This window comes from Python bivittatus, unplaced genomic scaffold (assembly GCF_059951505.1).
Source record: "Python bivittatus isolate LINGU-HERP-01145 unplaced genomic scaffold, Pbiv_v1 ctg000820_np1212, whole genome shotgun sequence".
Taxonomy (NCBI): Eukaryota; Metazoa; Chordata; class Lepidosauria; order Squamata; family Pythonidae; genus Python; species Python bivittatus.
In genome coordinates, this window is record NW_028277107.1 from 766,595 (window position 1) to 778,097 (window position 11,503).

Sequence of the window (11,503 nt, forward strand, 5' to 3'; positions counted from 1 at the left end):
AACTGGATCAGCTTGGCCACTCTCTGCCCTGTGAGGCAAAGCCAATCTTTGGAGATCTCTTGGGATATTGGCACTGGGTTTTCACAGGGAAGGCCTCCCAAAGCAGCCAGTCCACCTCCTCTCTGGCCACAAATCCTTGAAGGAGAGACCACTATTCGACCAAGCCATCCTGAAGCTCCATCAAGGCTTTGTTGACCCCCACCTAGTCTTGCCCAATATCAAAACCTCCCCCAGGAGAGAAGCTTCACACGCTCCATGTGTGGACATCAGACCCTGATGCTTCCTGCTGTTGGTTCCAATGAGGAAGGTGCAGGAGCACACGGAGAGTGCCCACCAACATCAGTGGCAACATAAAACACAGACTTGGCGCTACTGGCATAGATGTACAGGGGGGGAGGATGCAATAGACCCTGGGCACCAAGGAATGCTTCTCCAGCTAGGCCCAGAGAGACCTGAAATGAACCTCACAGCAGGAGAGCGCGCGGCGCAAATGATCCTGCACAACATCCCCTCCCCTCCCCTCCCCTCCCCTCCTGTGACAATGACGCTGGAGTTTGCCGGTCAGAAATGATCAGCACTCCAGCGGTTCGGGCCCAGTTCCATGGGACAGGGTGAGCTCCTGTCCCTTGTCCTAGCTCCTTACCCACCCAGCAGTTCGAAAGCTTTCCCATCTGCGGGTAGATAAATGGGTACTCCCGTTTAGATGGGAGGAACCGGCGGTGCTGCATGGGGGAGCAAAATACCGGTGCTGGCCGAACTTCGAATGCAGCCGGCGTGAGCGAAGAGCAATGCGAGCTGCGAGAAAGATCTACAGAGGAGGAAAAAGCCCAGATGACCCCCTAGCGACCCCTGCTGGTCTCACAGCATAACAGCACTAATTTGTATAATTGTAAGATTTGTAAGATTGTAAGATTTCACTGTCTCACTGTTAGAATTATATATATGCACTTTGTGAGCCGCTCAGAGTTCCCCATTGGGGGTAGATGGGCGGACAATAAATCGAATGTATAAAGAAATAAACCCCCCGCCCAGAGGAGAGGAAAGGAAAGGGGGAAAGACAATTCGGGGCCATAGGAGCAAAAGTGTGGGTGAAGGGAGGCAGTGGGCATTTGAAAATAGGCAACGTATTCTGCCCTGCACGAAAAAATGCTTCGCATCTCCGAATATAATATTACCTACAAGAGTGGCGAACGATTGTCTTTTTGTTCAGTGGACTTCAATAGGAACTCACCAGGAGGATTGCGGTCACCTCAGGAGGAGTCTTCCAAGCTCCTGACTTGGGGTGAGAATCTGCTTAAAGCAAAGGTGCCTGTGCTGGCTGAAAACGCCTGCCTCTTACCCTGCCCGCTGCATTCACTGACATTTCGACTGCCAGACTGCCATCACCGAACAGCAGTATAAATGTTGGGTCTCCATGTCTGTCTCTCATGACTGGCAAGGGACATTCCCTGTCGACACAAACCTACTGAATGACTCTAAAATTGGTGACTATTTTGACTTTGTGAGAGAGTGGTTGTGAGTTGAGCACTCTCTAATAATCAACCAAACCTCTAAATGTGCTTTTACTGTTGTCTACAATACATACAATGGGCAGGTAAGGCCCCTCAAGTGAAACTCACAGCATCCTGCGGAGGGCTGGGCACCCTGATCGTAAGAGAGAGCTTGCAGGGGTGGACTGACCAATAAAAGAAAATATGTGCGGGTCAGGGTTGAACTGTGGAGTCCTTGGAGCTCTCTGAGCTTGGTTGTCTCCTTGCAAACATTTCGTTACCTGGCTGGGTTATATCTTCAGTGCTAGCAAGAAACGTTTGAGAGAAAACAACCAACCTCAGAGAACCCCAAAGACTCCACAGGGGTGGACTGCCCTGCATTCAACTTTCCTTTCCTTCCTGAAGGCATGTGCTGTTTTAATTTCGTTGATAATTCCAAACTGATACAGGGAAAAAAACGGGATTTCAAAACTTTGGTTCACAACATTGGGTACAGTCAGAGCTTCTCTGATTTCTCACGGCTTACCTCCTGGTTACCAAACTTTGCCTGGCTGAAGACAACATTCCTGGGAATTATGGGCTTGGTGGTAACAGGAACATTTGTTTGCTGTTTTGCTCGGGCTTACCCTCCTGCTTGGGTTGTTGTAGGGGATGCTCTTCTGTTTTCAGAGCAAGATCAGCACCTTTCCCCAAGGCAGGGATCTCTAATCTTGATGCAGAATGGCCAAAAATACGAATCTGAGTTACAGGATGATGCATAGCTACAAGATTCCCTAACTCATTGTCTGTAAAATAGTGTTTTTGCACAAAAAGAAAAAGGAGGGATTGTGAGAAGGATATCAAATTCTCTCCCCCCCCATCATGTCAGCAGGAAGTCAAAGTTTCCCATTTGTCTCACCCTACCTTCATTTATCTGAACAGCAATAAACTCATATGACTAAACTATAGTAAGAAAGGGCTCACCTAAAAAGATTAAGACGTAACAGAAAGAATCAAGAGTCCTCCACCCCAATCCAAAATAAAATAACTAAACACCTGGCAGGAAGGGCCAACATTCCTTGAAGCCTTAATCAAATTGTAAGAAGATTTCTTCTCTGAAGGGATCTAGATGCCAATTAGACCATGCCAGGTAAGGGAACGACAGGAAACCCCAGTGCAGTATGGCACCTGACCTCAAAATGCTCCCTTCTAAAGACCCAACCAATTTCACCTCTCTTGAAATCCGGGCATCACCTTTTTGAAGAATTCCTCGAGGGCTGGCATTCCTTTGCACCTTTCTAGGAACAAGAGGACCTGCCCTATACAGGAACTCCTGGGGAAACCGGAGCGTGGCTGCCCCACAGCTGATCTTCTTGTGTATCTGGCTCTGGAAAATCAACTCTTCTCTCTCCTTCAAGCAACCGCCTCCATGTTTATTCCCAGCTGGGAGACGAACCTTGTAAGGTTTCTGTCTAACACTGGGATAAACGTAAACTTAATAAACAAAGTTCTCTTATTGGTGTGCAATAGCATTGGCCACTTGAAATAAAAGTATGTTCAAAAATTCAGTTCATAATGAAAACAGCCTTTTTATTTTCAATAGTAAATTAATTTCCCTTGGGTTGCTGGTTGTGAGGATAACACTCAAATAAATCTTCTTTTTCCAGGTCAGTGTACACAAATAGAAAATGTATAGATTTAACCAATTGAATCTAAAATTTACATGGATTCTCAACGAAACAGATCTGCATATGTGAAATTAGGTCATTCCTCCTCCTGAAGCTCCTTCCATGCTCCACACATATGGTTTCTCCCTTGTGTGAATCCCGTTATGAGAAGTAAGATCACTACTAGTAGTAAAGCTTTTTCCACACTGCATGCATTTATATGGCTTCTCCCCTGTGTGGGTCCTTTTATGGGAAGTAAGATTACTGTTTTCACTAAAAGCCTTTCCACACTCCATGCATTTATAGGGCTTCTCCCCTGTGTGGGTCCTTTTATGAGAAGTAAGAGAACTGTTTTGAGTAAAAGTCTTTCCACACTCCATACACCTATATGGCTTCTTCCCTGTGTGGATCCATTTATGGGCAATAAATTGACTGCTTCTTCTGAACCTCTTTCCACACTCCATGCATTTATATGGCTTCTCCCCTGTGTGGATCCTGTTATGGGAAGTAAGACTGCTGCTAGTAGTAAAACTCTTTCCACACTCCATGCATTTATAGGGCTTCTCCCCTGTGTGGATTCTTTTATGATGGAAAGTAAGATTACTGTTTTGACTAAAAGTCTTTCCACACTCCATGCACTTATATGGCTTTTTCCCTGTGTGGGTCCATTTATGGGCAATAAGGTGACTGCTTCTTCTGAAGCTCTTTCCACACTCCATGCATTTATATGGCTTCTCCCCTGTGTGGATCGATGTATGGGCAATAAGGTGACTGCTTCTTCTGAAGCTCTTTCCACACTCCATGCATTTATATGGCTTCTCCCCTGTGTGGATTCTTTTATGGAAAGTAAGTTCAGTCCTATTAATAAAGCTCTTTCCACACTCCATACACTTATATGGCTTCTCCCCTGTGTGGATTCTTTTATGATGGAAAGTAAGATTACTGTTTTGACTAAAAGTCTTTCCACACTCCATGCACTTATATGGCTTTTTCCCTGTGTGGGTCCATTTATGGGCAATAAGGTGACTGCTTCTTCTGAAGCTCTTTCCACACTCCATGCATTTGTATGGCTTCTCCCCTGTGTGGATCGATGTATGGGCAGTAAGGTGACTGCTTCTTCTGAAGCTCTTTCCACACTCCATGCATTTATATGGCTTCTCCCCTGTGTGGATTCTTTTATGGAAAGTAAGTTCAGTCCTATTAATAAAGCTCTTTCCACACTCCATACACTTATATGGCTTCTCCCCTGTGTGGATTCTTTTATGATGGGAAGTAAGATTACCATTTTGACTAAAAGTCTTTCCACACTCCATGCATTTATATGGCTTCTCCCCTGTGTGGATCCGTCTATGGGGAATAAGGTGACTGCTGCTTCTGAAGCTCTTTCCACATTCCATACACTTATATGGCTTCTCCCCTGTGTGGATTCTTTTATGATGGGAAGTAAGATTACCATTTTGACTAAAAGTCTTTCCACACTCCATGCATTTATATGGCTTCTCCCCTGTGTGGATCCGTCTATGGGGAATAAGGTGACTGCTGCTTCTGAAGCTCTTTCCACATTCCATGCATTTATATGGCTTCTCCCCTGTGTGGATTCTTTTATGATGGGAAGTAAGATTACCATTTTGACTAAAAGTCTTTCCACACTCCATGCATTTATATGGCTTCTCCCCTGTGTGGATCCGTCTATGGGGAATAAGGTGACTGCTGCTTCTGAAGCTCTTTCCACATTCCATGCATTTATATGGCTTCTCCCCTGTGTGGATTCTTTTATGATGGGAAGTAAGATTACCATTTTGACTAAAAGTCTTTCCACACTCCATGCATTTATATGGCTTCTCCCCTGTGTGGATCCGTCTATGGGGAATAAGGTGACTGCTGCTTCTGAAGCTCTTTCCACATTCCATGCATTTATATGGCTTCTCCCCTGTGTGGATTCTTTTATGATGGGAAGTAAGATTACCATTTTGACTAAAAGTCTTTCCACACTCCATGCATTTATATGGCTTCTCCCCTGTGTGGATCCGTCTATGGGGAATAAGGTGACTGCTGCTTCTGAAGCTCTTTCCACATTCCATGCATTTATATGGCTTCTCCCCTGTGTGGATTCTTTCATGGGAAGTAAGTTGACTGCTAGTAATAAAACTCTTTCTACACTCAGTGCACTTATATCGCTTCTCAGCTCTGTGGATCGTTTTATGATTCATATGGGATATATTTTGAGACAAGCTCTTACCACAATCCATGGACCTATATGGCTTCTCCCTTGTGTGAATCCTTTTATGGGCAATACATTGACTGCTTGTCCTGAAGCTCTTTCCACACTCCGTGCATTCATGTGGTTTCTCTCCTGTCTGGATCCTTTCACATGAAGTAACTTGACAACCTGTTTGGAAAATCTTTCCAGATTCCAGACATTTAGATGGCTTCTCCCCTGTGGAGATCCTTTTATGAGATGTAAGGGACCCATTTTCACAGGAAAGAGTGAAAGTAAAATTGTGATTTTTTCTATTGTCTCTGGAGATATAATCTTCTCCTTTGGTTTGGGTTGGAGAGTGTTCATTTACAACTAATTGGTCTGTTAATAGTCTTACACTTTTTCCAATATACTTTTCCTTTATTTTTCCTTCTTGGGCAAGAAAGCCTTGCGCCTCAGCATCCATGGAAGATGAGCGTTCCTGATTCCAATTCTTTGACTGGTTTCTCTCATGACTTTCTAGTTGCATCTCTAGTTCCTTGTCCATTCCGCGTCCATGCCTGATCACTTCGAATTTTTCACTGGGACCTTTATTCTTATAGCAATGATCACCTTCAAACGAAAGAGAAATGAAATGATAGAAAGGGTGGAGGAAAAGATCAGACTGTAGGAAGTCATATGACTTTGCTTCTGAATTTTTGGCAAATTCCAATATCTTGCACATTTGTATCCTTACAATAACATGGTAGGGAAATGATAATTTCTATAATCATGAGCCATAAAAGCTTTGAAAACATCTACATCTGGTTTGTTTAGAATCATCCTTATATAGTCAAACCTTACCCAGAGTCAGCGTTGAGTTCAGGGAGAATCAGGGGAAACATCCAGGGAGGTCTTAGGAGAAAACCTAACATTTATCAGAGGGTGGTCAATAACAGGAAAGACCAGTGACAACTAAATCAATTTTTAAATTTGTCCTTTTCTTCCTACCCAAACTGCCTTCCATTTGCTCTTTTTCTCTGGCCAAAATCAAATGGTTGCAGAGAAAAAAATTCTAGAGCTCTTCTATTAACCCTAAACAGCATGTTTGCAATGGAAAAACAGCACCATTTTGCCCTTAACCCCAAGGCTCAGGATAGAAACCAAAAGGAAGACAAGTCATTAACCCAATAGCCTGAATAAATGAGAATCCTTCAGAGGACAGACAGGGAAGCATCTGGGCCCAAAAGGATGAAATCAGTGTGAGGGAGCTGAGCATCTCCTCAAGCCAAGGAGTGAGTTTCTCACTGAGATCTTTAAAAAGAAATGGAAAAATTCACCAGGTGAGAAATGGCAGGGGATGCATCTAAGCAGAGAGCCATCGACGTCCTTCCTTCCTTCGAGCAGGAGAAGGCCAGATCTTTTCCTTCCCCCTCTTCAAGAGATGAGCTGATGGAATCTAACTACAAAATGTCTTTCCAAATTCTCTGATGGGAGAGAAGCAAACCCTTACCCAGAGAGGCCACATCCGTATAATTTTCCAGCATGACTTCCCAATGCAGCGCTTTTTGGTGAGGATCCAGCTGAGACCATTCCTCTTCGGAGAAATATACAGCCACCTCCTTGAAGGACACAAGACCCTCCTGAACAAGGAAAAAAAGAAAACAGAAGAGAACAGAACAGGCCAGGAGGATTTGCAAGATCTGTCCTGTTCTTCACAAATTTCCAAAGCAAAGATATGCATTATGTTAAATGGCAATGCTTGGTGGGATTCCAAGGTTAGGGTGAAAAAATGGAAAGAGCTAAAAGCTTTTGACTGAAGAAATATTTCTGGCAGGCTTCATCAACTTGATTGCTTCTACAGGCCTTTCAGTGCCATTCAGTGAAAGCAACCTGATTTCCTTCCATGCACACACCTTCAAAAGATTCTCACCTTCTTGAGAGAAGGAACTGGAAGATGGGCTTTAGCAACCCCACCTATCAGTGTCTCCAATCCTTCCTGTGTTTCCGGAAGGAAATGTTGGGGGGGGGATTCTTTCTAGCATTTCAGCAAATGGCTTATGGTGTCCCCAGAAGGACCAATCGTGCCCATGTTCAACAACTTCATGAAGTGCTGGGAGAGCACAGCCCAGGGATTTGGGTAGGGGGCCATCAATATCCAGAGGCACACAAGCCGGGTTCTTCTCCTCCTCAGACTGGAAGAAAGGTGCTAGTAGTCTGAACCGTTGGCTGAATGGGAGAGAAGAAAGCGGAGGCAATTTTCTGGGAAGGACATTTCTCAGCCTTTGCCAAGCTGGATTCCTTGGCCTCCAAATCCAGGCACAAGTCAGAGGATTAGAAATTACTTTGCAAGGCAAAAGTTCCTTGATTATATGCTCTTTCAGAACAATTTCTACTTAAAATCTTTTCTATCTGGCCACTTTCATTGGATGTTAATAGTCTGGCTCATGTCTTAATTTGATGTGATTGTATTTCATATCACTGGTTGGAAACAAGGCTTTTTAAAAATGGCACTGTGCCAATCTGAGTATTTAGTTATTTTTGAGCAGGCTTGCACAATTCCAAGTCAAAGAATTAAAAAAAGAATGGGTCTCTGTTTAGTGGTTGCTACGACTGTAATAATATTATTCCTATCACTTGAGGAACTTTAAAAAAAAATCAGTTATTGTAAACAAATAGTAGGAAGAGTAACTGGCAGAAGGAGTTAAGTACTGGTCTTTAAAAAAAAAAAAGATTTCCTAATAAAAATCTCAGGGGAGGAATTACAAATCATTGTATCCCAACCACAGACTTCAGGGGAGGCTAAGCTGACTGAGAGCAACCTGAAACTTCCATTCGCCATTTCATGTTGCTCAAGGACAAGAAAACTCCCAAGCCCAAAAAACTGGGGAAAAGGGAAGGAGAGAGTGCTGTGTACACCAGCTTGACTTCCTGAAGGAACAGGAGAATGCCATCTAATACGCAAATTTCCTCCTCTTACCTGAGCTGGAGGTTCAGCCACTGTTTCAGCTGCACCAGAAAGAGCAGACAACTTCATTCGAGTCTTCCCTGAGGGGAAGACAGAATTTTAAAGTGCAGAATTAATAAAATAGGAGGCGGCATTCTAGAGAAGAGAAGACATAGAGAAGATGAGACAGCTGGGATCTCTCTGGGGAATGGGAGGGCCTTCACTTACCTCCTGAGCTGTCCTGACTTGGATCTTCCTGAAAGATCCTCCAGAAAAATGGGTCCTGCGGGGGACTGGATGGATTCCTCCTTCCCTCAGGACCTCTGATGTCCACAGTGAAGGACTTGAAATAGTAGGCAGGAGAAAAGAAGAAGAATTAACAGACATCACACAACATGAGGTGGATTTTTGTTCTCTGAACACATACTTAAAGCCTCCAGTGTCCATCAGTGAGGCTGGTAAGTGAGAAAGGAACGGCTGTCCCAAATCTATCTTCTAGAATGGATAAGGGAACAATGTCCTATAAGAATTAGTGAAACATCTCAACCTACTCCGAATGCCAGACAGCTCTAATCGGGAGGGGTTAACAATTCAAGCAGATTGTTTATTCCCTTCAGACCCCTTCTGGGCTCCGAAAACAAAGGTCTCCCACCTGCAACTCAACCTGCTCCTTCTGCTCTTCTGCCTGGCTCAGGAGGAAGCCTTCCAGCAGGGCTACTGCCTGGGAGCTGATCTCTGCTCCACACTCCTGCACCCAGCTCGCCATCTGCAGCGGCAGAAGGGCCCGGAAGTGCTCCAGAACAACCAGGTCCAGCATCTGTGCCTTTGTGTGCTTTTCTGGTCTCAACCATTGACGACAAAAGTAGTGGAGACGGCTGCAAAGTCCTCGGGGACCCTCAGCCTCCTTGTATTGGATGCTCCTGAAGTTCTGGGGCTGAACTTCTGGACGGATAGTTTCTTCCTCCAGGATCTTATGCCCAGTTCTTGCCCAGATCTCCCCACAGCTCCCAGGCTGAACAGCAGAAGGGCCTTCTCCAGTTCCCTCACTTGCTAAGGGTTGTGTCTCCATTCTTTCTATGTCCTGTACCGCAACTCCAAAGGGGTCTGAGGAATCTTGTGGCTCTCCAAATGCCTTTTCATTCATAGGACTGTTCCTCTAGCTTCAAGAATGACCACAGCAGGCCACTGCCCAAGAGAGAATTTTGTCTGTGCTCAAGGACCTACAAAAGGCTTCCAGGTTGTGTGTCTGAGATGGGAAAGAAAAGAAATTCCAGGAATTAGAAAGTGATATATTTCACCATTGAACAACACTCATCCCCATGGAGGGCACCATTTTTCTGAGCTGGTAGAGGACTGGGGTGGCATTGAGCAGATAGGAACTGAGGGTCAGGCAGCTGATTGGCATTCCTCAATCTTACCTCTTGAGGGTTGCATACTACTAAGCTGCAAGAGGATGATACATACAAGGGAAAGGTTTGGCTGCTGTGGGTACTTGGCAGAGAGGGTGCTCTGGGGAGGGGAAGATAAGGTTTTGAGATGTTCAAAAACCACAATTGTGAGTCCACCGGTTGACCTAGTTGTCACCCAAAAGTTAATTAGCATAGTGAAACACACACCCCTTAGGTGGAGATTTCAGAAAACATAGAACATGCTAAGCTCATTATGGGAAGGTAGTATGTAACATGGAACCAAGCACGCTTGCCTGACAATGTGACAAAATGGAAACAATTCCATTTTTCCTATAGCTACTTCCTCATCCGTGAAATGAAGAACATTGGACAAAAAGCTTCGCTCGAGGCTCCTCTCCTTGGAGAGACAGGACCTCTTTGCCGAAGCGCGTCCACAGAGTGACCAGGAGACTTCCCCTGACTGGCTGGTGTTGCCTGAGGGTAAACGAATCTGGCAACAGCCCTGTGTTTATCTGTGTCTGTGTGGTGCAAAATAGGGGGATGACTTCCATCAAGGACTTGGAATACCCAATAAATGCATTTTGGAGCATTTTCCTTTTCTTTTTCTCAAAAGGAAGGGCTGCCTTTTTAAAACCCCGTATCTACATTTCCTTACAAGTGGGATTCACACAACATGCCAAACCCCAAACAGCTTAACAAACCACCAAAGTTCAGTTTAGATAAAATGCAACACCAGTAAAATGAGCCTGGCTTGGGATGCTCTACTTCCCTTTCTTCAGGGTTTGCTTTTAAGAGCCAAGTCACACCAGGACACCCAGGCTGGTTCAGACAACATTCCCTAAGCCCAAACACATCCCCCAACAGCAGCAGCTGAGTTCGCACAAAGCACAGGGCTTGAAGGAACGTGTTGGGTAATGAGATCAAGAGAAGAAGAGAAATATAAATGTCAACATTTACCTCTATTTAAAATATGCAAAAGAGAAAACATAAGCATAAAATATATCTTCAGCAATATAAAAGTGACAACAAAGAATATAAATAATATAATACAAATATACCAAGACAGCAGGGAAGAAGCAGTGAGCCTAAAAAGGTCAAAGCAGAAAAGCAGGAGAACAAGTAAGAAGAAGATGACTTCTCTTATACAGAGTTTGCCACCTGATTCAATGATGTGCACAGCCAAAAACAATCTCTTGTTAACTCCATAGTTAATACTGTTAAAGCTGCAGATCTTGCAAATATCCAACAGAATGAAGCTTAAGAGGATGTCCTGGTTCACTCACCCTCCTAAGATGTGTGGAACTGCAGAGGATCCAACCCTGTTTCAGCCTCATCAGGACGTGGTGAGAATGCAGACACAATCTCTAGCCCTCCTTCCTTGCAAAGCTTTTCTTCTTTCCTGCTGGAGATTGATGTCAGGCCTAGCCCAAAGAACTCCAAGACACCATGTAAATTCAATCCAGCTATGTTTATTAGCTACAACCTCTAGCAAGATTCTTCCCAGACTGAAACCCCAGCTCCCAAGTAACGCCAGCCACAACGTTGTGAATTCCTCAGGGAGGTGCCAGTCTCATCCTCTTGTATCTCCCCCGCTCCTCAGGAGATGGAAGAAAATGTTTTTCTCCCTGAGTCTGGCCTTCATAATTCCATTCCATCACAGCATGACAGGATGTACTATCTGATTTGAATTTTTTTAAACCTGTACCTTTCTATAAAACCTCTGATGTTTGCTTTGCAAGCTGTGGTTTCTTTCAACACTCTTGCCACGGTGTTGATTGAGCCATCCGGTTGTGTATTGGCCATATAGATCTGTTAATTTTTACAGAAGTCTC

General features: G+C 44.4%; 1 protein-coding gene across 1 annotated transcript; it reads right to left on the reverse strand.

Moving 5' to 3' along the window:
• Nucleotides 1–3,228: 3,228 nt before the first annotated feature.
• LOC112542874 (uncharacterized) lies at nucleotides 3,229–9,346 on the reverse strand. The gene is made up of 7 exons (XM_088128870.1): nucleotides 8,915–9,346; nucleotides 8,491–8,605; nucleotides 8,296–8,363; nucleotides 6,829–6,958; nucleotides 5,606–5,948; nucleotides 3,896–5,269; nucleotides 3,229–3,724 (listed from the first exon to the last, which is right to left on the reverse strand). The coding sequence occupies exons 1-7, from the start codon at nucleotides 9,329–9,331 to the stop codon at nucleotides 3,229–3,231; spliced, it is 2,943 nt and encodes a 980-aa protein (XP_087984996.1). The 5' UTR covers nucleotides 9,332–9,346.
• Nucleotides 9,347–11,503: the final 2,157 nt, after the last annotated feature.

What these genes read in the sequence shown, in the direction of transcription:
- LOC112542874 (XM_088128870.1), bottom strand. Translation starts at nt 9,331, where the DNA reads ATGGAGACACAACCCTTAGCAAGTGAGGGAACTGGAGAAGGCCCTTCT. An exon ending in AGGAGCAGGTTGAGTTGCAG is followed by an intron (nt 8,606 to 8,914) that starts GTGGGAGACCTT and finishes TACTATTTCAAG; the next exon opens with TCCTTCACTGTGGACATCAG. An exon ending in TGGCTGAACCTCCAGCTCAG is followed by an intron (nt 6,959 to 8,295) that starts GTAAGAGGAGGA and finishes TTCCTTGTTCAG; the next exon opens with GAGGGTCTTGTGTCCTTCAA.